The sequence below is a fragment of the Dromiciops gliroides genome, chromosome 2 (genome assembly GCF_019393635.1).
Source record: "Dromiciops gliroides isolate mDroGli1 chromosome 2, mDroGli1.pri, whole genome shotgun sequence".
Classification (NCBI taxonomy): domain Eukaryota; kingdom Metazoa; phylum Chordata; class Mammalia; order Microbiotheria; family Microbiotheriidae; genus Dromiciops; species Dromiciops gliroides.
In genome coordinates, this window is record NC_057862.1 from 159,737,458 (window position 1) to 159,763,177 (window position 25,720).

At 40.0% G+C, this 25,720-nt stretch overlaps 1 protein-coding gene across 1 annotated transcript in view; it reads right to left on the reverse strand.

Annotated features, from left to right (window-relative positions):
- Positions 1-6,749: 6,749 nt before the first annotated feature.
- AQP9 (aquaporin 9) overlaps positions 6,750-25,720 on the reverse strand; it is a 63,662-nt gene continuing 44,691 nt past the window's right edge. Inside the window, exons 3-7 of the mRNA XM_043987669.1 lie at positions 24,592-24,718; positions 19,160-19,297; positions 16,090-16,208; positions 11,922-12,139; positions 6,750-7,647 (exon numbers count right to left, since the gene is read on the reverse strand). Coding sequence (XP_043843604.1) covers positions 7,482-7,647; positions 11,922-12,139; positions 16,090-16,208; positions 19,160-19,297; positions 24,592-24,718 — 768 coding nt within the window. The 3' untranslated portion in view covers positions 6,750-7,481. The remainder of the gene's footprint in view (positions 7,648-11,921; positions 12,140-16,089; positions 16,209-19,159; positions 19,298-24,591; positions 24,719-25,720) is intronic.

Here is a 25,720-nt window from a genome sequence, read left to right on the forward strand (position 1 = left end):
TCTCATTATCTTGCCCCAATAAATACTTATCGATTGATATAACATCTGAGTTTCAGTTGTCACATCTGTAAAATGCTAACGATAATGATGACAATGATAGTTCTTATCTCACCAGGTTATCGTGCAGATCAAATGAGATGAATGTAGGTAAAGTGCTTTTTGCAACCCCAATTGTTATTAACTTCATCCAGGTTTATGTTACTATTTTTATACTGAGAACTTCTAAATCTACATGTAGTCAATTCTAGTCTTTTTTCTAAATTCTAGACTATATCTATAACTATCTATTGGATATCTCCACCTAGATGTTCTGCAGCCCTTCAAATTCAGCATGTCTAACTTTGAATTCATCTCCCCGAAAGTTTGTCCTCCCCTCAACTTGCCTATTTCTATTATCAGCAAAATCATCCCATTTTTTTTCAGTTGCCCAGGCCTAAAACTGTGGAATTGTCTCTGATTCTTCTCCTTTTCTAACCCTTTCCATCTTATCCTTTGCCAATTTCCTCAATTCTCTCCATATTATTTCTCATATCTGTCCCCCTCTCTACATTCAAATAGCTGACAGCTTAGTTCAGTCACACAGCTAGTTCTAATTCAGGTCCTTATGACCACTCACCTGTATTGTGGTGACAGTCTCCTAACTAGTCTTCCTAGTCTCTCTCATCTCCAATGAATCTTTCACAGAAACATCAATAATAAGTCTAATGCATGGTTCTAACCATGATGTTCCATTTCGTCAACAATCTTCAATGACTTCCCATTGGATAATATGAAAATACTTTAGCCTGGTATTTAAGATTATTTATAGTCTTGATCTAATGTAATAGAGGGTTTATCACATATTCAGTACTTAATAAATGCTTATTGACAAATATTTATTTCATATTACTTTCCTTCATATGTTCTATAGTGTAGTCAAACTGGACTATTAGCCATTTGCCCAATCTCTTCCCCTATCCTCTGGCCTGCATGCATCTATCTAGGTTGCCCTTGGTGTCTCAAAAAGTCTAAATCTCGGGGCAGCTAGATGGCACAGTGGATAAAGCTCTGGCCCTGGATTCAGGAGGACCTGAGTTCAAATCTGGCCTCAGATACTTGACACTTACTAGCTGTGTGACCCTGGGCAAGTCACTTAACCCCAATTGCCTCACAAAAACAAAACAAAAAATCCTCTCTTTTACATTTACTAGTTGTGTGACCTTGGACAAGTCATTTAATCTCTTTGAGACTCAGTCTCTTATTTTGTAATTTATTTTGCATTTAGTAGTTATGTCAAAGAGTGCTTGTGAGGCTCAATTGAGATGATCAATGTGGAGCCCTTTTCAAGCCTTAAAGTATTATATGAATGTCAGCTCCCCAACTGGTCCTTTAGCCTCAAGTTTCTCCCTGTTCCAGTTTATCCTACACACTACTGCCAAAGTAATATTTCCTTAATCAGATCTGACCACATTCCACCCCTGCTCAATCAACTCCAGTGGTTTTCCATTGTCTGTAGGAGAAAATATAAGCTCCTTTGTTTAGCTTTTAACAGCCTTCACAATCTAATACCAACCTATCTTCCCAACCTTATTGTACATTTCTTCCCCGCTTGCATTCTATGGTCTTCTCTCACTGTTCTCATATATAACCCCCTTCTCCCCTTTCTGTGTGTTGGAACTGGTCATCCCCCCCATACTTGAAATGCTCTTCTTACTCATTTCTATCTTGATGAATCCCTCTTTTCCTTCAAGATAGAACTTAAACGTAGCCTTTGACATGATGCCTTTGTTGATTTCCCTTCCCCTGCAAATGTTAGTTCCCTCCCTCCCCAACCACCTAGTAGTTGGCTTTATGCTTATTCTGTTTATATCCCAAAAGTTTTAGTGTATTTTAAACTATTAAAGCTTAAGCCATTTGTTAAGATGCATAACTAGAAAGAAGGAGCTGGATGAATTTTTAGCATCTTGTCAAGATAATTAAGGAGTGAATGTTAATGTGAATCTTTTCTTTTATTAAGAAGATGTCATCTTAGACATTGCTATCACAATTAACCAGCTCTTCCCTTGGGACAGTGATTCCCCCCTGCCCTTCTTTAAGATTTTAGCCATAAGAGCTACCAAGTTAAAGCTTTTTAAGATATTTAACCTTAAAACTGCACTGAGATTTTTGAGACATCCTATATTTATTCTGAATCTACTTATCAGAGAGGTGATATGGTATAGAGGATAGAGAGCTGGCCTTGGAGAAAAAAGACCTGGATCCAAGTCCTACCACTGACACACATTGACTTTGTTTTGTTTTGTTTTGTTTTTTGTGGGGCAATGGGGGTTAAGTGACTTCCCCAGGGTCACACAGCTAGTAAGTGTCAAGTGTCTGATGCCAGATTTGAACTCACGTCCTCCTGAATCCAGGGCCAGTGCTCTATCCACTGTGCCACCTAGCAGCCCCCACACATTGACTTTGTAACCCTGGGCAAGTCACTTAGGGTCTTAGTGTCATTGGCAAATCACTAAAACTATAACTTTAATGTTGACTTGCATTAATAGGGGAGTTTTCTATACCTTTACAATCACAAATTCCTTTCCCTTATCTCCTATACTTAGGTCCTTGTCTGCTTCATTTAAAATGTTAACTTCTTGAGAGTAGGGGTTGTTTCATTCATTATGGTTGCATCACCAGTGCCTAGCATAGTGCCTGGAACAAAGTAGGTGCTCAATAAATATTTATTGATTGATGAATACTTGAGTATTGGTTTCCAATGGCCTTTTCAGGTGGACTTCAGATCTCTCTCCTTGTGGACTAAGTATCCGAACCTCTTCCTTCTTTTTTCCTTCCCAACCCATATGAAGTTCTTAAGCTTTTGAGAATCCCCACCATACATGGGACAACCACTAAAGATGAATCTCAAAGCACTGGAATGTTACGAAGTGGTATAGTGGAAAGATTGTAACTGGCATTGAGAGGACCCAAGTTCAATTTTGTCTCTGCCATTTATTACCTGTCTTTGTTGTCATTGTTCAGTTGTTTCAGTCATGTCCAACTCTTTGTGACCCCATTTGGTGTTTTCTCCGTAGAGATACTGGAATAGTTTGTCATTTCCTTCTCTAGCAAATATGGTTAAGTGATTTGCCCAGGGTCACAGAACTAGTAGTTTCTGAGGCCAAATTTGACCTTAGGAAGATGAGTCTTACTGACGCCAGGCCCAGCACTGCATCCACCTCTCCAGTAGCTGCCCTGTGTATCCTGAAGCAAGCCATTTAAATTTTTTGGACCTCAGTTTCCTCATCTGTAAAATGGGAGGTTGACTAGATGGCTTCTGAGGTTCTTTTAAGCTCTGCATCAATGATCCTTTAAGATCCATGGTTGTGTTGGTGGAATGAGGTGGGAGAAAATCTACTTTATTTTGCTTTGAATATTTTATTCTCTAATTCAAGTTTACTGTGTGCTCTTTGTATCCCCCCCCCATATTAGTCATGCTGTGAAGAAAACAAACCAAAAAACCTCAAGAAAAATAAAACAAATATGCTTCAATCTGTATTCAGAAACCATTAGTTCTTTTCCTGAGAATGTATAGCATTGTTCATCATAAGTCCTTCAGAGTTGTTTTGGATCATTTTATTGCTGAGAATAAGTAAGTCACTCACAGCTGATCATTCCACAACATTGTTTTTACTTTGTACAAAGTGCATTTCACTTTGCATCAGCTCATGTAAATCTTTCCAGGTTTTTCTTAAAGCATCCCGTTCATCATTTCTTATAGCACAGTAGTAAGAAAATCTATTTTTTAAACTCTTCTGGAACATTGTAGCAACTCAAATTTGGAAATAACCCCCTCTCCCTAAAACATCCAGATAATTCTTAAGAAAACAAGTGCCTAAAGTCCCTACAATTTATAGTGAGCAGAGCAGAAAGCTGCTGGAGGCATTTTCCCTTTGATTTCTGTTAGTTTGTCTTATGAGTCTAAGAGCAGTGTTACCGAGCAGACAGAAACATCAATGCCCGAGACTCTTTAAACAAGTCACTGAGTGCTCAAGCATTGACTTTTTTCAGAATCAGTGTATGCGTGTGGTGTATTTAAAAAAAGCAAAACTGGAGTACTTGGGATTACAGAAAAAAAGGGTTAGAAAGACTCTTAGAAAAATCACTACCTTGAGAGAAGCTTGGGCAGGGCAGGGAGAAGGGGATGTTTAGAACTGCTACAATAAGATGATTAGACTGACCAGGAAAGATAGCAAATTATAAAGTGAGTATAAAACTCCCACCATCAAAAAAGGGACTTCTGGGGGCAGCTAGGTGGCACAGTGGATAAAGCACTGGCCCTGGATTCAGGAGGACCTGAGTTCAAATATGGCTTCAGACACTTGACATTCACTAGCTGTGTGACCCTGGTCAAGTCACTTAACCCTTATTGCCCAGCTTTTTTAAAAAAGGGACTTCTGATTATGCCTTTCAGTGAGTAAAAAACATTTTCAAGGTTCCATCCAGAAGTCACAGGGCTCTCATTGTCTGGGGGCAGTGCCCTGCCAAGCACTGTACCAGCTAGATAAGGATGCAAGACTCAATAGAATGGTATCTTGTATGCCTTGGGTATGTCATTTCCCCAAATTAGTCCTCAGTTTTTGCATCTGAAGAATTAGCAGATTTAGCTAGACATCTAATCTATCAGATTCTTTCTTTCTTTATACCATGGGTATAACCATACTTTTAATAAGTTGTTTTTGTTTTTGTTTTTGTTTTTTGCGGGGCAATGGGGGTTAAGTGACTTGCCCAGGGTCACACAGCTAGTAAGTGTCAAGTGTCTGAGGCCGGATTTGAACTCAGGTACTCCTGAATCCAGGGCCAGTGCTTTATCCACTGTGCCACCTAGCTGCCCCTCAGGTTTTTTTTAAAAGCAACTTTTATAGAGTTGCATTGCTTAAAATAAAGTTAAAGAGCTGCAATTATTTTGCTAGAAGAAAGATTGAAGGGAACCCTGAGAGCAGGTCTTCCCATATTTGAGACACTGGTGACCACCCCACTGGAGCAGAATACTAGGAAATGAACACCACGATGGATTCAGAGGGGACTTTATCACCTGTCCTTGGTAAGAACGACATCTGAACTCTACTGCAAAGTAGGGAAATCCCATCATCAGGTCTATAAGCTGTCACTGGAAGAGGTTGTGCCATCCCCCTTTCTGGCAGTCTTTTTTTTGGGGGGGTGGGGTAGGGCAATGAGGATTAAGTGACTTGCCCAGGGTCACACAGTGTCAAGTGTCTGAGGCCAAATTTGAACTCAGTTCCTTCTGGATCCAGGACCAGCGGTTTAACCTCTGTGCCATCTGACTGTCCCCTGGCAGTCTTTTAAAAGTCTCATTTGCCTTTAATAGTTGAATTGTGAATCTAACAAGACAGGGTTGCAGGCTAAGCAATCAATATAGAGTATTGGATACAGTGCTAGGGAAAACTTGGATTCAAATTCCACTTCGCACACTATGACTCTGGGCATATCGCTGAAACTTTGCTCTCTTGAGCCTCAGTTCCTTATCTGTATAATGGGAGGTTTGGACTGCCCTGGTTTCAGATTTATATCTATGATTTTGTCATTGCTCTCAGTGCCTTCCAACCTAAGAATTGAGAGACTTGCTATTTTGGACAAAGGGGAAAAAAATGATCATCACAGAATCACAGACTCTCTGAGTTGGAAGGAACCTCAGAGATCATCTAGTATGCTGTACCATCTCCCACAAAGCTAGACTTTGTCAAAAGACCACCAGTGAAGGGACACCCATTATCCATGAAAGTAACCTATTCCTCTTGAACATGTGCATTTATTAAGTTAACTTTTTTTGAATCAAAGTGCAGGAACTTATACTTATTACTGTTAAATTTCATTTCATTAGAGTTAGTAGCCCAGTGATCTGGTCTCTCTAGAATGTAAAGTGTAAGAGATAAAGCACAAGAAGACTACAATGTGTAAAGTACTTCTTGGCTGGTGGTTGGCAAGCACTTTAGAACTGAAGGATTCTGAGACAGTGAAATATTGTGCATGCTGAAGGCCCTGCCACATTTTAGGATATTATATAAGAATCAATTCCTGACCTCTAAAGAGATGTCAGACTAGTGGGATATGGGCTGCAACCTCCCCCCCCCCCCCAGTCTAAAGTAGTTTAAAATGTAATTGGGAAATGTTTAACAAAATAAATAAAAACACAGTAAAGCAGATAATGTTAATTTGGTGTATGTGTGTGTGTGTGTTTTTAAAGACAATATGTGGCCTTCAGGGATCCATATTCTTCTTGAGTTTGATACCATTACACTAAAAAAATACCAAAGAATGGTAATTAATCTCATTTTCAAATATTGCTGCTTCCAAAATTTCCCTTTGGTCCTCCAAAATTGATACAACCACCACAATAGTATCCAATGGCAGGATCTTCCTTCTTGCATAAAGAATCCCCACTTCTTTCCTACTTTTTTCTATATCAGGTGGTGTGCAAAACCCAACTGCCTGTCAGATCTTTACTAGACTAGATGCCAAATAGAAAAGAGGTCAGTCCATTGTATTTAGCCATTTTGAAAAGCCGACTAGGAGTGATCAAACAGTTCATCCATTCCATGGTATAACCACCGGTTGCTCATTTGGCTTATCAAAATCTAGTAGCTCTGTATTGATAGTGTTCTAGAGCACCCTTAACAGATAGAGAGTATCATGGGAAACCAACACATTGGGAATAGAAAAGAAAGGGGGATGATAGTAATTTTTGTAGCAGATTAAAGTCTTGATTCCTATTCAGTTTCCCTCCGATTTATTAAAGATATGGACACATGAGGCAGGGCTTTTTTCCCCCATGGCTAATCCAAAGGACCATGAGCATATTTTATATTCTCTCTTTAAGGTGTTTTCAGGGTTTTGTTTTTTGTTTTTGTTTTTGGCAAGACCATTTCTAGGATGCATGATTCACCAGTGAATGTGTTAAAGCAGCAGAGTTGATAACTGGCTAGAATGTACCATACACTTCCCGTCTCAGATAACTTAGCTGAAACAACTGTTAAGTCTTTGAACACACACCTTGGTAGTCAGAAAATAACCTTTGGGGCTCACACGATAAAAGGCCTGCTGCATGATGGCACTGAATGAAATATTTCTTTACAGATAATGCAGTTGGGATAAATCCAGGTGAACATGTCAGCAATCAAGTGTCCTACCCCAAAGGACTAACATCACAAGGATGAAATCAAAAGGGAGGGGGGGAATGTTCTGCTCCATTAGAAGATTCCTTTTCAAGTGCTCTCCTAGGGGAACACCCAACCTGTAGAGGCAAAGGCCTCCAATCCAACTTCTTGCTTAGTCCTACTGCTTTTCAGTGGAGTTATCTATCCCATTGAGCCCAGTACAAGTGAGTGGATTTTCACCTAGCTTTCAGTGTTACAACTTCATCAGATTTGTACTTTTAGTGAATAGACATGGTTATAGATCCTTGATTGCAGTCAACTGCAAAACCCAGGGTGGGGCATGCTCTATTACATTATCACACTCAATTCATGTTTCTCCTCCACTTGTTCCATATTTTCATTTTCCTTTGGGTCTGTGTGATGAATTTCAATGCCATAAATATAGATGAAGCCTCCTATGGTGCCACCAAGGAAAGGCCCTACTACTGGGATCCACCAGAAATAACTTCCAGCTCTGAAATGCAAACAAGAAATTCACATTACAATTCATGTTTGGTTTGAATGACTCAAAAAAAAAAAGAATAAGATTTTTATGGGGCAGCTAGGTGGTGCAGTAGATAAAGCACCAACCCTGGATTCAGGAAGACCTGAGTTCAAATCCGGCCTCAGACACATCCCACTTACTAGCTGTGTGACCCTGGGCAAGTCACTTAACCCTCATTGCCTGCCCCCCCCCCCAAGAATAAGGTTTGGATGACTCATTTTTCTCTGACTAGTTGGCTTTCTACCCACCAAAATCTGACTACCTATGGACCTTTACTGTGGATATACTCAGTTCCTTTCTTTATTTCTCCAGAGTTTGGAGAAGAGAAGAGAGAATAGGTGAGTGTTGTGGATATGCCCTAAAGGAAATAGTGAGGCAGGACTTCCCAGGCTGTTGGGATTCTGCTGAGTTGACTTCCAATTAAACTAACCCACATGATTTATTGGATGAGTAGCAAACAAACAACAAGACCCCTGAGAGCTAAGAACCTACCCATAGTTAAGGCTGAGGAGCCTTAGCTGCCACCCAAGTAGTTCATTTAGGGGAAACTAACTAATCTTGAAATAGAAGCGAGGAGGGGACACCATCAGAATCCCAGACAATCCCTGGATATATCAATATCAAATTAGAAATATGTGAAGTGCAAGGTTTTTGAGGGCCTGGGATTTTATTGAAATTTTGTCTTTGTATTACAGTGCTTGGCATAGTTTCTTAAATCTATTTAATAAATGTCCGTTGGATTGACTTGGATATGGAAATCAAATTATTGAATTAAATATTCATAATAAATATATAATAAGTATATAATAAAAATTAAAATATTATTAAGCATTCCCCAGGTACAAAGTACATAGTAAAACACTGTCACCATATACTTTCTGATAGAATTTGCCCCATGTATATCTCTCACACCAGTACACTCTTAAGTGTTTAACAGCTAATTTGGGATACTGATTCCATGTTAGGATAGCTGAATTTGGCAGTGATTTCTCACCATATTCTCTGGAGAGGAATAGTTTATTTGGCAAAGCTAGTAAGCTAGACAAAGTATTTATTAAGTGCTTACTATGTGCCAAGTACTGTGTTAAGCATCTGGAATACAAACCTCTTCTTCCTCCTCCTCCCCATCACCACCATCACCATCATCAAAATAAATAATAGAGCCCCTGCTCCCAAGCAGCTTACCTTCTAATGGGGGAAGACAACACATAAAAAGGGATGGAGTAAGATGGGTGAGAACTTTGTATTAGAAGTCAGGACAAGCTAGATTCTAGTACCCAACTCTGTTACTAACTAGTTAAATGATCTGGGGTAAACAGAGTTCTCTACATGGGCAAAGTTAAAAAATTGCTCCCTAACCCACTACACTGGAAAACTGTTCTCCCTGTATATTTCTGTCCAGTGGAAGCTTGAAGTCTATAACACATGGAAACTCAATTTAGCACCATACATATATATATATTGCAGAGACTGGAATTTTCTGTTAAAAATATGTATCTGGGGCAGCTAGGTGGTGCAGTGGATAGAGCACCAGCCCTGGAGTCAGGAGGACCTGAGTTCAAATCCAGCCTCAGACACTTAACACTTACCAGCTGCGTGACTCTGGGCAAGTCACTTAACCCCAGTTGCCTCACCCCGCCCCCAAAATGTATCCGATTATAATGGATTATAATGCAATCTAGATAATTAGTAGATAAAGTAATCTAGATAAGTAGTAGACAATGTAATCTAGATAATTAGTAGAAAATAAACTCCTTAAGTTATGGTCTAGTCTGCTTTTATCTCAATATACCCAGCAGCAATCTTGGCATCTTATACACTACATAGTCTTATATAATGTGCTTAATTCGTATATAGTAATTATATAGTGTGCTTAATGCTTGTTGAATCAAATTATACATTAATCAACAACCATGTTGTTGCTGTTGACATCAACAAGAATTAATAATGTAGATATTAATAGCAAATATTAATTTGCAAATATTTTTTACAAAAAAAAAATCCTTTGTGTTATGTGCTAAGTGAGTGCCTACCTACCTTGCTTTCCCCTAGTCTTGGCTCTATGGGTAAATTGTATAACCTCTCTGGGCCTCTGTTTTTCATTTTTAAAATGAAGGGATTGGACTAGATAAAGATTCTATTTGATTATTAGATTTAGGTTTTTCTGGAAGGGATCCTGATATTGGATACAATAGCCACCAGATGTCACTATTACTGCACAGTAAAGCTAAAAATTTTTTTCCTCCAAATCTGCTGGTCTCTGTGAGGCAAATTGTGAAGGTCTTATTGTTCCATCTGTCCCTCTTAGACCCAAAGCCTGTGGCTTAGTCTTGGACTGAGGAAATAAAGAACAGCTGCAGATGAAGAAATAATAGGAGAATCATAAGGGTCTAAGGGCTCCAAATTGGGGGAACAAGAATACTTGGCTGAGCAGAAGTTTCCTGGATAGCTAAGGATCCAAACTGATCCCTGGAACAAGTTCAAGGCTCTGTGAAAAATCTTTGTCTTCTACCAAGGATACTGCCAACAAATTAGTGCCTCAGTGGGGTGAGGTTACCCCTTGGCAGGAGGGGAAAGGTTCACTGGAAGGTTTAACTCTACATTTCTGATTAAGTATACCTGGTACCTGGAGAAATTTACCTTTCTCAAGCTTCCAGTCCACAATGGCCAGCCCTTGTCTGCCCACACTAAGCAGGGAGTATAGAACCAGTACAGGAAATCAGTGGTCACTCTATCCATGCACTGCTCCTATTAATTCACTTATCCCTTCTTGTCACATGGGTTTTTGATGTTTTGTTGAAAGGCCTCATGATCTACTGTTGTTCTGTGTACAAACTTTGATCAATTGGTTTACAAAGCCTTGGTTCCTCACCTCAGATCAAGGCCAACTCAGCCTCCCATCCTGCTTAGAAAGATAAAACCAATAATACGGACATGATTTTGTGTGTGTGCGCGCGCGCATGTGCTCGTGAGAGCGCACACGTGAGAGTGCGGGCAAGCACACCCACATGAGAACTTAGGAACTGAAGTTCTTTCCTCTCCATAGAAAACATTAAGTCAGAGCTTGCCTTGGTGTTTTTGCCATCCCTTAACCTTAGGACAAGGGTTTGTTCATGGAGGAATAGGGTACCCTTTTGAAACTGGCTGTGATTGGCTGAGGAAAGGGGTAGGAGGGGAATGGTTTGGAACTTTGGAAGTAGATGAGGCATAAACTCACGTGGGAGGTGGGGAGCCTGTAGGATATTGGTCAATAGTTAACCCAATATTCCCTTGTGTCATTCTGAGAGGAGGATGAGGAGCAACAACAATAGCTAATATTTCTATAGCTCTTTAAAGATTGCAAAGAACTCAAGTGTAAATTATCTCATTTGAGTTTTCACAAAAACTTTTGTTACATATGGTGTCATTATCCCCATTTTACATATAAGAAACTAAATCTTAGGAAGTTGAAGCAACTTGTCCATGGCCACATAGCTGGTGGGAGGTGAAGCCTAGCACAGTATTCACTGTGGGGAATGGCTAACAAATTTCTGAGAACTACCATTTAGGGACTCAAAGACTTGGGAGGAGATGGAGAGGGGGAACAAGCATTTATAACACCTACCCTGTGTCAGGCACTGTGCCAAAGATCATCATCATTGCTAACATTTATATGGTGCCTACTATGTGCCAGGCAATGAGCTAAATGCAATAAAATAATAAGTCATTAATATAGAAAGTTATGTATCAAGCTTAGTACAAGTGTAAAGAATTATTGCTGTGTGGGACAAACCATTCTCTACCTATATCCCAGCAACAGATTTTTCCTGAACATAAAAACCAGTCTTTTGAGAGGCAGTATGTCATAGTAGATGAGAACTGGCCTCAGAGTCAGAAAGGTTTGGGTTCAAATTTTGCCTCTGATATACTGGCTGTGTGACCCTGAGCAAATCACTAAACCTATGAATGCATTGTCCAACTAAGGTTATAAGTAGCAGAGCAATTTCTAAGCTACATTATCCAGAGGTTTCTTCACTGAAAGTTTCCTGTACCTATGCTTAAAACAAAACAAAACAAAACAAAAAACCCCCAAGCCTAACCAAAACAAACAAAGCCAACCCGCCCAAAACTATATGCTTCCGGTGAGATGATACACATGTATAATTCCTCCTAAATGCTATCCACCTTAAAGTCGCCTTATCACCACTGAAGAGCCTCACATTGGGCATAATAGTTCTTTGACAATTCCATCTAAGGTTACTTACGTGAAGACTTCAAACCCCCAACCTGCCAGAGCTGTGAATAGTCTGGGACCCAGGTCTCTAGCTGGGTTCATGGCACAACCACTGTTCATTCCCATTGAGGAAGTGAGGAGAAGGATCAGTAGGCCAATGACAACAGGTTCTAGGCCCTTGGGGACCCTCCAGTTTTTTTCATCAAAAATAGCAAAGACAACCAAGAGAAGGAATGCGGAAGACATCACCTGGAGAGGGAAAAGAATGCATCAGTGAGTTAAATTTGTAGCCTCTCAGGTGGTCTCAGGGCTAAGAAACTGGGAACTACTAAGAGAAGAAAATCTAATGCTGTAGTCTTAGTGAGCAGAGGTTGGGTTTGGCCAAGACTCAGGATTTTCATTTTAGAACACTCTCCAATGACAGAGATTCTTTATGTATCTCCAACAGCTGCTCTCCCTAGCACCCAAGTTAGAGTTGCTCAAGGGCTCTATTGCCTCTTGCAATCATTTCAATAATCATTGATCCCTGTGACAGATGCCTTGAAGAAACCAATTTCTGAATGAGAAGAAAATACTTAGTGTGTGATCTTGTCTGTACCTTGGGGTTCTGTTTGAATTTCACTAAGAGGGACTAAAAACAGCTAACTAGGACTGTATATAATTTGATCAGAAAACCAGGAAAATATCCTGGATGCCAGGTCCTCTAGATGACCTTCTTTAGGTTTGTGAACCAGTGAAATCCTGAATGATTTCAAAAGTAAAAAATTGAGGGTGTACGTCAAAGAGGCAACTCCCTGAATGAATAAGTCAATCAACAAATTCTTACTAAGTTTACCTTCTATGTGTCAGGCACATGATGATCAATGCTATCTGATCCTGCCCCAGTTCTAGGCACTAGGGATATAAAGTCAAAAATTAAATGGTCCCTGTCCTCAAGGAACTTACATTCTATTAGGAAAAATGTGCACATGTGAGACCAGGGTTGCAACTTTTCTTGTTTTTTTTTGGTAAAGTGCAAGGTATGCCTGAGGTCACTGTGCAGACACTCACTGGGTTAGTCTTTTTTTTTTGTGGGGCAATGAGGGTTAAGTGAGTTGCCCAGGGTCACACAGCTAGTAAGTGTCAAGTGTCTGAGACTGGATTTGAACTCAGGTCCTCCTGAATCCAGGGCCAGTGCTTTATATCCACTGCTCCACCTAGCTGCTCCCCCCCCCCCCTTAGTCTTAATGTTGCCTTCAGCACTTCTTGTTATTGGGAAAAAAACAAAGAATGGACCTCTCTGAGGATGATTACTATACAAGAAAGGACGCTGCACGGAGATAGCTGTTGGCTTAAAGCCTGAGAAAGAAAAACCAAATCCTTGACAGAGCTAGTCCAATTTAGTGAGATTAAATTAATAGGCCTTCTCATTTCTACTTTAGTTGGAGACAGATGCACTTTCTTTTCAAGGGAAAATCCCTCTAAGAAGCAGCCACTCCTCCTCAGATCCCCTTTACCCCACACCCATCAGGTGAAGAAATAGGGGGCGGAATCCCCTGGTGAACAGAACATTCAGCAAGGATCATGGTATCTTTCACCTGTCCTAGCACCGATATAGATGGGTGTTCCTGCTGAAAGAACTAAAGTCCCTCATGACTGCAACATATCCTTATAATTGTAGAAGCAAAATATTTCTGGTACAGAAAGCTGCTAGTTTATACAGGCCCATAGGCATAGGTACCTCCTGCTGAAGATGACAAAGTTTTCTACTGGTTGGCCCCACCCTAACGATGATTTTTATCTCCCACTATTCACTCTCTCAGCTTCTCTTTCTTCTCATGACATCCCTCCCTCCTGCTGACCAGTCTTTACTTATGAGTCCATGACATCATTGCTCCCTTAATCATCTTGAAACACCCTTTCCCTACCTTAGATCACAGCTTAAGGTCAATCTCCTTGGTTTTCTCCAGGGAAAGCCCTTCTCCGTGCTGCCCCACTATCCCCTCCAACATACTTTGGTGACATATCATATGTGTATGCAAATATTTCTGTTGAAAACATCAGTTAGTTTTGTTCCCCTGCAGCAGTCTGTGAAATCCTCATGGACAGGTACCATGTGAATTCTTTATGATGTAACTTGTAATTATCTAATACAGTACGATCTGCCAAAGGGATAGTTAAAGAATTCATGTCACAGCTTAGCAAACATTGACAGGCCAAGTTTTTTGTTTCTAATGGGTATGGAGAGGAAAAAATCTAGCAATTTTATTGGAAAATGCTGTCTTATCCCTGCATAAATGGACCATCAGTTCAATTACACTTTGACACAGGTATAAAACACAATAGGAAGAATTTAAGAGAAATTTCTTGACTAGGAGGATCATGGAAGACCAGAATAAAACTTATAAGATCTCTTTCTCTGAGGATCTTTAAAGTAGGGCAATCATTGAACTTTCTTGGATGGTTTGTGGACAAACCTAGAGCCTAGAGGAAGGATTCTTTAAAACTTCTGTTGATTCCAATTAATAGCTTGGGGCTCCTTCCTGTGACTGTGGTCTTAAGAATGTAGCTATTCCTTTGTTTATCTTCATGACAAGTCTTCACACCCAATTTTCCTTAAACTTCACAAATTACTTTAAGTTTGGTGATTTAAAAAAAAATTCTATTTTTAATGAACAAAAAAAATCTATTTTTTTCTCTCTTTTACTTCCCCCCTTAACATTTGGGAGAAAAAAGAAAAGCAAAACATCTGTAACAAATATTCTTATTTAAGCAAAACAAATTTATGCATTGGCCATGTCCAAAAATATTTTCCTCATTCTTTACCCTGAGTTCTTCAAGTGTGGTGATTTCTATAAGCTATATACAGGTAGACCATCTGTAGAGTGTATAAAATGGTAGGGTCTAGCTTTGGAGATATCTTAGATATTAGTTGGTTTCAGGTACCACTCTCAAGCTACCTAAGTCATATTCAGACTATGGTTTTCTCCTTGGCTACAGAGAAATCAATAATTTCCTCTTAGTTCCATCAGTTCTACTTAAATCCCAGGGCTTTTCTTCCTTGGCAACTGAAGGTCTCTTTATTCTTTAAAATTATTATTATCAATTATGATTATTATTAGGTAACATTTACATATGTTTATATATGGTTTATAAATCATCTCATTTGAACCCTTTTGTCTAACCCATCTATTGTGAACCTTCTCTGTAGCTATCCCAGGGACAAGATAGGGAATAATTCTTCTCATCAGGAAAAAAAAATGTAATTCAGAAAATGCTCCTTGAGCCCTAGTAAAAATGTAACATTATGGGGCAGCTAGGTGGCACAGTGGATAGAGCACCGGCCCTGGAGTCAGGAGTACCTGAGTTCAAGTCTGGCCTCAGACACTTAACACTTATTAGCTGTGTAACCCTGGGCACGTCACTTAACCCCAACTGCCTCTAACAAAAGAAAAAAAGAAAAAAAAATGTAACATTATCCCTTGAGATGCAAAGTATAAGTCGTTACACTGCTAGAAAACAACCCATAGTACAGTAGAATAAATAGTGCTTTTTTTGTCAATTGCCTATATGATCAAGATGGTGTCGACCAATTTAAAGTGACAATATAATTAATATATTTTATTTTTTATTTTTATTTTCAGTTCTAAATTCTCTCTCTCCCTCTACCCCCTTATCCCGCCAACAGAAAAGGAAAGATAAATGACAAATTTTGAAGTATAGTTTGAATGTCTGAGTGCCTTGGAAACATGTAAGAGAATGTGTGTGTGTGTGTGTGTGTGTGTGTGTGTGTGTGTGTGTGTGTGTGTGTGTGTGTGTAAGTCAGTCAGTGGGCTTTCTTAGAGATTTGGTAGTAAATGATTAATTTTTTAAAAATAATATGGGAGGGGCAGGTAGGTGGCACAGTGGATAAAGCACCAGCCCTGGATTCAGGAGGACCTGAGTTCAAATGTGGCCTCAGACACTTGACACTTACTAGCTGTGTGACCCTGGGCAAGTCACTTAACCCTCATTGCCCCATTAAATAAATAAATAAGTGAATGAATGAATGAATAAACAAACAAACAAACAAATAAAATGAACATTTAGCAGGATAGATTGGATCATGTCCCATCTGTCCCTCACTTGGAAGATTCAGTTTTGCTTTTCTGACTGATTAACTCTGTCTCATGAACATTCTTTTATCATGCCCACCTAGTTCACCTTGCATCTGAACTTACTTGGTCTGCAAATTCATTTAGCACAGTCACGTATTTAAGTGGATATGTTGCAAAAATATGTGCCGTTGCATTTTCTCCTGTGACGAGCAGTTTTCCCTCAGCAAAGGACCTAAGTGCATCTATAAAAAACAAAGCCCTTGTTTATTAGTGTTCTTTTGGGAAGAATCATAAAGGAATAAAAGCAGGACATAGAACAACACACTGCTTAAACATTTAGGTGAGATACCTTAGCTTTCTTAGCTACCTTAGCTTTCTCTTAATTTTGGATGATGATGGTCTGGAACTCGCCAGGATCATCTCCAAGATTTTGGTTAGCATCAGGAAGGGGCACAGAAAGCCCACATCCACCTCAGATGGGTCACTCTGGGCCTGAGTCAATTACTGGTTTAGAGGGACCTTGGAATGAACCTACTTTTCCTTGAGAATTTTAGAATTGTCCTGTGGGCAAGGTAGACCCCATGAATCTGTGTGCACCCCAAACAAAAACTCCAAAGAGATTCCAGTGATGCCCACAACTGTTTTAGGATTTATAATCTAGCTGGGTGTATCTGGGGTTCCAAACTGGATATAGGGTGAGGAATCCCTGACATAATGGAGCTTAGAATTCAAGAATTTCAGGGAGGGAAGAGTCTAGTTTTTAGTCCAATAGGAAGGCCCCATTGTATAGAAGAGCGAGCACTGGAGCCAAAGTCAGAGAAATCCGAGTTTATATCCTAGCTCTGCTTTTTACTACCCATATGATCTTGGGCGAGGCATCTTTCCCAGCCTCAATTTCCTCTTTTGTAGACAGGCAGCATGGTACAATGGAAAGTGAGTTGGTTTTGGAATTAGAGGACTTGGGATTGAATCTTTCCTCTGTCACTTTACTAGCTGTTTAACTTCTCTGGGCTCGCTTCCTGTAAAATGAAGGGTTGGACTGGATGATTTCTAAAAACCCTTCCAGCCCTAGACTGGTGTTCCTAAAAATGAAGGGAGTGGAGTAGTTAAAATCCCTTCTAACTCTAAATTCTGTCGTCCTTCATTGTGTGTGTGTGTGGGGGGGGAGCAGGGGGCGGGGAGAGGGGGCAGGGAGGGTGTTCTCACTGGCTCAGAAAAGCTGATTGTTAAATGTTCAGGGTGAATGTTTACACCTGGGAAACTGGCAAAGCTATAAATCAGGGCTTGATTGTTTTATTGATTGTCTACCAGGGATCAGCAAACTATGGCCTGAAGGCCAGATCTGGCTGGCTGACTGTTTTTGTACTGCCCACAGCTTAGAATGTTTTCTTTTCGGCTCTTGGTTGTATAGTTATCCCTTCCACAGGACAATATATCTTGGTTTCAATATATTTCGAGTTGGCATAAGAAATCAAATGGGAATTTGGGGGGAGTTTTGCATAAACCTCAGGTGACACTCGAAGATCAGCAAATGACACAGAACAAGTTTAGAAACACAGAAAGGTATAAAATATATGTATAGTATTGTATAATATCAATATATTTTATCTTTTAATACCATAATAATTCAGACTTCTTCTCTAGCATGAAGGGAGGGCCAAAATTTTTTACATGCATTTTCCAGATTGTGGCAACCCTGAGCCCTTAACCCCTGCAGTGTGGAAAGGATAACTGTAGTTTTTAGGGATCCTTCTAGTCTAGACATGAGAAAATTATAGAGAACATGTTAATAAAAGATTAAATTTTAAAATAAGTCTCATATTTTTGGAGAGCCAGTTGTTAAAAATGTACCAGCACACCCTCGTACGTCTCATATGTAACCATTCTGGAGAGGTGAACCAATATCATGAAGCTAGATAGTGGCAGACTCCAGAAGCTCCCCCTTCCCACCTCCTATTTGTAGCATGGAGATGTATGCTGAATTTGAATTTCAAAGACCTGAGTTCAAATCCCAGCTCTGCCACTCAGTAGGTGTGTGAGCACAGTCAAATCATCTTGCTGGTATTTTCTAGCCCTAGATCTAGGAAGCCTTTCCCAAACACATCCTCCACCCCCTTATTGTATTTCCGTCTCTCTATTGATTATTTCTGATTTATCCTGCATATAACCTGTTTGTACAAAGTCGTTTGCATGTTGTCTTCTCCAGTCAATTATAAACTTCTTGAGAGGAGGGACTGCTTTTACTTTTCTTCGTACCTCCAGTGCGAAGGCAATTGGGGTTAAGTGACTTGCCCAGGGTCACACAGCTAGTAAGTGTTAAGTGTCAGGTCCTCCTGAATCCAGGGCCAGTGCTCTATCCACTGCGCCACCTAGCTGCCCCTGCACAGTATAATATTAATAAATATAATCAACTGGCTGATCCCGTGAACTATTTCCTATGACAAGTCACGGCCATCTCCTAAAATACTTTGATGGGGAAGCTGAAATAGAATGACTCTCACTTTGGACCAGATTAGAAGAATGTTGTAGGATCCAATTTCGTCGACTCAAAATGGTAGTGCTTGAAGGTACTTTAGAGGTTACCGTCTATAAGCCTCATTTTAGAGATAAGGAAACTGAAACCTAGAGATATTCCATAGCTTGCTTAACACTGAGTTAGTGAGAGGCCCAATTAGAGTCTTTGTTGACCTTCAGTCCTGTGTTCTTGTGGAAAGAACTGAGGACCTGTGCCAGAGAAGGGGACAGCTTTCCCTTCCATCTTTGTATTGCTGCCCCGTCTCTCTCCCTTCTAAGTTTTCTTCCCCAAAGCCATTCCAATGACCCAGTTCCACTAGCCCACCTCCCTCCCTAATCAAATTGGAGAAAACTATAGAAACAGAAAATCCTGAAATAGTCACTGTTCTGTTGTCATTTTCTCCCCTCATGTGTAGGATCTCTTGGTGCACTGTATACATGTAAATTACTATCATTAATATTATTCTCCTCTTTCTTTAACACAGCATTAAGTTCTTTTAGGGACTTAATGAATTTGACTTAATATCCTGTCTTCAGAGGAGTATTCCCTTCCCTAGAGTTTATTGCTACATCTGGTGAGTTCTCCCACTCCCTTCTTATCCTCACTACAATCTTCAAAATAATTTAAATTCAAATTTAGTACTTTCCCTTATCCTCCCAACCCAAGCTGCCAACTCACCATAGTAAACTCCAAAGAGAGCTGCAGCCCCTAGAAAAGCCCCCAGGAACTGGGCCACAACATAGAAAGGGAATTTATACCACTTCATCCGTCCATAGAGACACATAGCAAAGGATACTGCTGGGTTAATGTGACCACCTGTATGAAATATCAAATGATAGAACATGAGTCATGAGAGGAGGGTCAGAATGTAGATTTAAAAAATTATCTAAAAATCTATCTAGCCACGTAGTAGAAATAAAAATAGTGTCAAACTTCAAACTCTCCTACCTAATTAATAATCTGTTAGATCTAATCTATGGAACAAAACCCCCAAGGTGACTAAATGTCACTTTTAGACCAGAAATGATCATGATGGAGGTGGGGAAAGGCCAGTGTATATATTAGATTGACACCAAAGTCCAGCAACTTCCCCACTTTCCTTACAAGGATAATAAAAACAACCTTGAGATTGTGAAGAGAGGGCACTTCCAGTGAATTGGCCCTGAAAAACACTGTTATATAGTTCAGGACAGTGAAATTCAGTTTGTTGGCAGTAGCATATGAGAAATTTGTTCTCCACTCTACCCGTTTCCCTTATATTTAAAAAAAAATCATCAGGACTTTCTTGTAACCTTGGGCTAGACAGAGATTTTTCCATGTCTTCTGTGTTCTTGTCTGCTCAAGATCCCAGGCATGGTTTTTGCTCTGTGGAGTGTATCATTTACCTTCCCAGATGTCTTTGCACCAGTATAGTCAGTAACCGACTTAATCCCTTTTTTATTGTTCTTATGACAAGAATCCTCATTTTTAGTGTACAGAAAAATAGCAAGAATTATCTTTGAGCTTTTGGCACTCATGTCCCTAAAGAACATATTTTCCCCTGGGGAATAGAATTCATGGTTAGAAGAGACTGTATACATTCAGAATATGGTAGAAAAACAAAAAGGGAAAAAAATTCTAGAACATAGGAGGATGAGTAAGTGGGGAACTGTATGCCAAAAGAGTCACTAGCAAGTATTTGATTAACTTTAAACATGATGATTTGAGATCATCTTATCCAACCCCTTCATTTTACAAATGAAGAAACTGGCATTTGGAAAGGATAATGAAGTACCACAGCCATACATGTAGTGAGTAGCAAACCCAGTTCCTTTGATTCCAAATCCAGTTCTTTCTCCATTATCAGACTGAGACTATACAGTACAGTGGGAAAGTCTGTTGGATTTGAAGTCAGAGGAGCTGGGTTCAAGTCCCATTTCTTCTACTTACTATCTCTGTAATGTTGATAAGTCATGTAACCCTTCTATGTCCTAGTTCTCCATCTGGAAAATGAAAGGAAGTGCATCAGGACTTTCTTAGAAGTCCCCTTCCAATTAAAAATCTATGATCCTACAACCTTATTTATCTATCTATCCATTGGTATCACCTTCAGAGATGGAATTTTGAACTGTTGGGATCATAGGTCTGACCTAGCATCACTTCTCTTTTGTTATGTCATTAATCTCATACCTGGTACTTGAAAATGCTTAGAATTGGTAAATTGGCTGCATAGTAATTAGCAGTTAAAGGGATGTCTCTAGTTATTTTGGGGAGGGATGCCACCCTAGAGGATTATAAAAGTACAAGGAAAACACACAGACATACATCCTGCTCTTTTATAAAACACTGATCAAAAGCAACCTGCCAAGGGTTTAGAAATGGTCTTTGTGTCTTATTTACATATTTATTGGAATTACATTATCACTTTGTGTGCCCCAAGGACTTAGAAGGCCTCAGAACAGAAAAAGAGGTAATGGAAACATCCTTGTCTTCCTCTTCCTAGGAACTCCAACTCCAACTTATGCTACATCTCGTGGGTTGGTTTTTTTTCCCCCCATTTCTGAATATACTTAGCAATCAAGAAGAGAGGAAGGGTTATGGTGGGGTCAGAAAAAAAAAATGTTGCTCATCTCCATTTGAGTTGCTGCCACATTTCTTTTCCCAGAATGTCTGGGAGAAGAGCCAAGAGAACCCCAGGGTCAAAGGGCTTGGACATCATGGCAGTGGCCACCCTTTCTTCCTAAGCCAAGAAGAGAGGAAGGGGGAAGTTACTGCCCCAACATAATGACTTCTTTTTTCTTGAACTAGATTGGGCATTGGGAGGGAGAACTGCCTTGCAGAACTGGCCATTTACATTTGGATTACTAGAAAAAAATAATAGGTGAATTCTCAAATGGTGCTATGGTCTATCTTCTTGGCATAACTGCAGTAGTTCAAATTCCAAGGCTTTGTGTACACTAAAAGCAGTCATTAAATCTATATTATTTTCAAGCACAGGTTCTTGTAAATTCACTTGAACTCCATTTATAGTGAGGGAAGTGCTTTGAATGGAGAAAAAGGGGGTACCAGGAGGTGGAATTAGGGTTCACAAAGGGAGGTGGAAACTCACAAGCCAAGAAGGCCCCAACTTATGTTGTCATTGTTCTCTTCTAGCCTGCTCAGCAGAAACTGTGGAGAACAACAACTAACATTTATATACCATTTTAAGGTTTGCAAAGCACTTTGCAATGTTAATTCATTTGACCCTCACAACAACCCATGAAGTAGGTGCTTTTATTAACCTCATTTTATTCATGAGGATACTGTGCCTGATAGAAATGAAGGGACTCGGGGCAGCTAGGTGGCACAGTGGATAAAGCACTGGCCCTGGATTCAGGAGGACCTTAGTTCAAATCCGGTCTCAGACGCTTGACACTTACTAGCTGTGTGACCTTGGGCAAGTCACTTAATCCTCATTGCCCAGCAAAAAACAAAACAAAACAAAAAGAAATGAAGGGACTTGCTCATTCATGGTCACCTAGCCAGTAGGCATCTAAGGCAGGATTCACACTCAGGTCATCCTAACTTCAAGTCACTTAATCTTCTCACTACTGCTGTTAATAAAGGTCAAGTGGCCAGAGGTCTGGAATGGGCAAAGAGCATTAATAATTCTCTGCCATTCAAAAATCTCTCTCCAAAACATCCACTAATTGGAATTCATATGGGTTTGAAAAAACGTATCTTTTAAAATTCAAATATCCCTGTCAGGGTTAATCCTTTTGGTCACTTTACCCCAAATTTCTTTAACCATGCTGCCTAAAACAAATGGAAATTGTAGAAGGTAATTTTGCTAAAGATGGGATGAGACTGGAGAATAGTCATGAGAAAGATGTCATGGTGAGGAGGAGGGAGAGGTAAGGAATTTTGGAGCAGGAACTACTTCCAAGAAGGTCAGGGGGGAAAAATCAGAAAAAATAATAAGTACCAAATGTCTGGTAGGGAAAGAAAAGCCAGGTCATGAAAGATGGGAAAGGAAGATCAAAAAGAACCAATTCCCCCTATTTCACAATTTTGCCTGGAATCCTAATGGCCACTGAGAATTATCCCCCACATCATTACCACCTTGCCTCACTTGATGCCTATGAATCTTGTTTGAAGCAAGGTAATGTGTGAATTAAAATGCCAGTCACACTCTATAGAACATACTCCTTGAATCAGCGTAACTCAAACCCAGAAAATTTACCATAGACTCCTAGAATCACAAGATTAAAGAGCTTTGGGCACCCGAGAGATTTAGTTCCATGGCTAGTGAATTTCTTTATCAGCTTGCCCAGACCCAAGAGGCCCTCAGAGAGTTATAATCAATCCCTCTTTAGCATCCATACAGCAAAAAATCATCACCAGGCAAGACTGCTTCACTAATGGCGATCCTCTGTCACCAGTGAATTTTGCCTTAAGCCCCTCTTAACACTGGGGAGAGCTTATTCAACGCCAACCCCTAGCTAAAGAAAACAGTACAGCCCAGAGACAGAGCCAAAGTTAGATGACCTTTCCTGTATTGCTTTCTTTCAAGAGAGGCCATCCTTTTTCAGAGTCCGACAATGAGAGAAAATAAGGCCTTCTTCCTTGTGAAGAGGTGAAGAGTGAGAAGAACAGTTTAGAAAATCAGGGAGACCGTGGTAGATGCTGAAGCAGCTCAGTGCTTGCTGGGCTTTGGGGAGTATGATGTACTTGGGTATACACATGCCATTGTAGGTCAGCTTGGCAATCAGGTCCCCTGGAAGGATGTCAAGAATTTAGTCAGTCAACAAGCCTTTAAGTGCTTACTAGGTGCCAGCCACTGAAGCACAGCCCTAGGTTTCTTGGAGGGCTTCTGAAAAACTCAAACACATTCCAATTCACTCTGATGGGCTTTGAATTCAAATTAAGGGACTGAGACAGAGTATTTATTAAACACTTATTTACAACAAGTATTTATTAAACACCTATTATGTGCAGTGTACTGTGTGATGGTGGGGAAACAAAGATGAAACAACACATAATCCCACTCCTCAAGGAATACATTCTCTAGTAGGGAGATATAATAATCTGAAATGCAGTAACTGACTAACACAATTTGTAATATAAACATTGCAAAGAAGTTCAGAGAGCATGGTGTGAGAGTTTTGAAGAGGAAGAAGTCAGTTATAATTAATTGGGAAAGCTTCATGGAGATGATAGCTCCTGAGCTGAACCTGGGAAGGAAAGAAAGGTTTTGGTGGAAATGTTGAGGGAGTCTTTTCAGCCATGGCAGATAATGGGGTCATCAAAGACGTGGAGGCTGGAATGAACAGGATATCCAATATAGCACAAAAGTTGGAAAAGAGCCTTGAATGATAGACTGAGGTATTTGCATTTTATTTATTGAGCAGGAGGAACCACTGAGGGCTTTTGAGAATTAGAGTAATATGATCCTCTCCATATTTACTGCATCCCCAGATCTTGTCCCTTTGTGAGCTGAGTGGGTTAGAGTCTTCACAATTTGAGGAAGTAGGGGGACAATAACCTATACAGATAAAGATTAGGAATGAAAGGAAACAAGTACTTATTAAGTACCTACTACGTGCCAGGCACAGGGCTATGGCTTTACAATTATTATGTCGCTTAATCCCCAAAACAACTCTTTGAGGTAGGTGCTATTATTCTCCCCATTTTCTGGTAGAGGAAACAGTAAATGGGTAGAATAGCAGCAGCTAGGTGGTGCAGTGGATAGAATACTGGATCTGTGGTCAGGAAGAATCATCTTTCCGAGTTCAAGTCTGGCCTGGGCAAGTCACAAAACCTGGTTTGCCTCAGTCTCTCATTTGATAAATAAACTGGAGAAGAAAATGGCAAACCACTCCATTATCTTGGCCAAGAAAACCCCAAATGGGTTCACAAAGAGTTGGACACAACTGCAATGACTGAATGAAAAGCACCCACCTCCCAGGGTTGTTGTAAGGATCAAATGAGACAAAAATTGTAAAGCACTTAGCACAGTGCCTGGCCCATGGGCTATATAGATGTTAGCTAGCATTATTATGTGAAAACATCTTTGTTCTCAAAGGCAGTCCATGGGGAGTAGAAGACAGCAGTGATTGGAGAGGAGTAACATGAGGAAAGGTGTGGCTTACCAGAGACGCCTCCTGTCACATAAACAGCCATTGAAACAGCTAATGCAAAACCAACATTTATGGTTACAGTTCCACCTGCAGCCCCTCTGCTGAGGACAGCTTGAGCTACAGAACCACATCCAAGTATCTGGAGAAAAAAAAAACAAAAAAAACTAAGCTAAACTAGATTGGTTGTGTCAGAATAAAAGGCAAAGGACATATACACTTAAATATATTCATAGTGTCATCTTCTGTAGTAGCAATGTACCTGAAACAAAGTACGATGGCAATTGATTGGGGAATAGGTAAACAAGATTTTGTTAAGGACTAAATTTCTAGCTAAACTGTCTAAAATATCTAATGAGTGGTCGCCAATAAATTATAAGCTTTAGCAAGAGTTAGACGTTTAAGCATTTATTAAGGAGAATAAGAATTTGGTAAAGAGAGAGAGAAAGGCCTAGATTCCTATCTATTAAAGGGAGAGCGCATTTCTAGCTCCCTTCTCCACCAGCGTCCCCAGGAAAAGAGAGAAAGGCAGAGTGTCTGGCTCCCCCTTCCTCCTCCCCCCAGCAAACGTCACTTCCTGACACATGGTCCTGCCCTCAAAGACCTTCCTTCATGGCAGAGCTTTCCTATAGTAAGTCTCCAGTAGGTGGCGTCATTCCAATCATTACAATTTTGTAAGCGAATGTGATCAGCCATTACTGTGCTATAAGAAATGAATAGGAAAAACCTTGGGAAGACTTGTATGAATCGAAGTAAGCAGAAGCAGGAAAACAGTATACATGATAACTGTAACAGTGTAAATGAACAGAATGACAAAATAAAATAAAAACTAAACACAGTGTAATTACAATGACCAATTTGGCTGCAAAGAGAAGATAGGAGAATGCACCTCTCTCCCTTCTTTGCAGTGGTGGGTTACTCTACGTATGGGATATTGCATATACTGTTGGGCATGGTTGATATGTTGCTTAGTTTTGCTAAACTGATTTTTTTATTCCTTTTTAATTATTTGTTAAAATAAATGACTGGGTAGTAGAATGGAGGGGAATATAGTGGAAAACAGAGAGAAAGAACTGATAAATAGATGGATAGACTGACTTCACATACACATATACATATTAAAGGTAGGGGAAAAGAGCAAAGA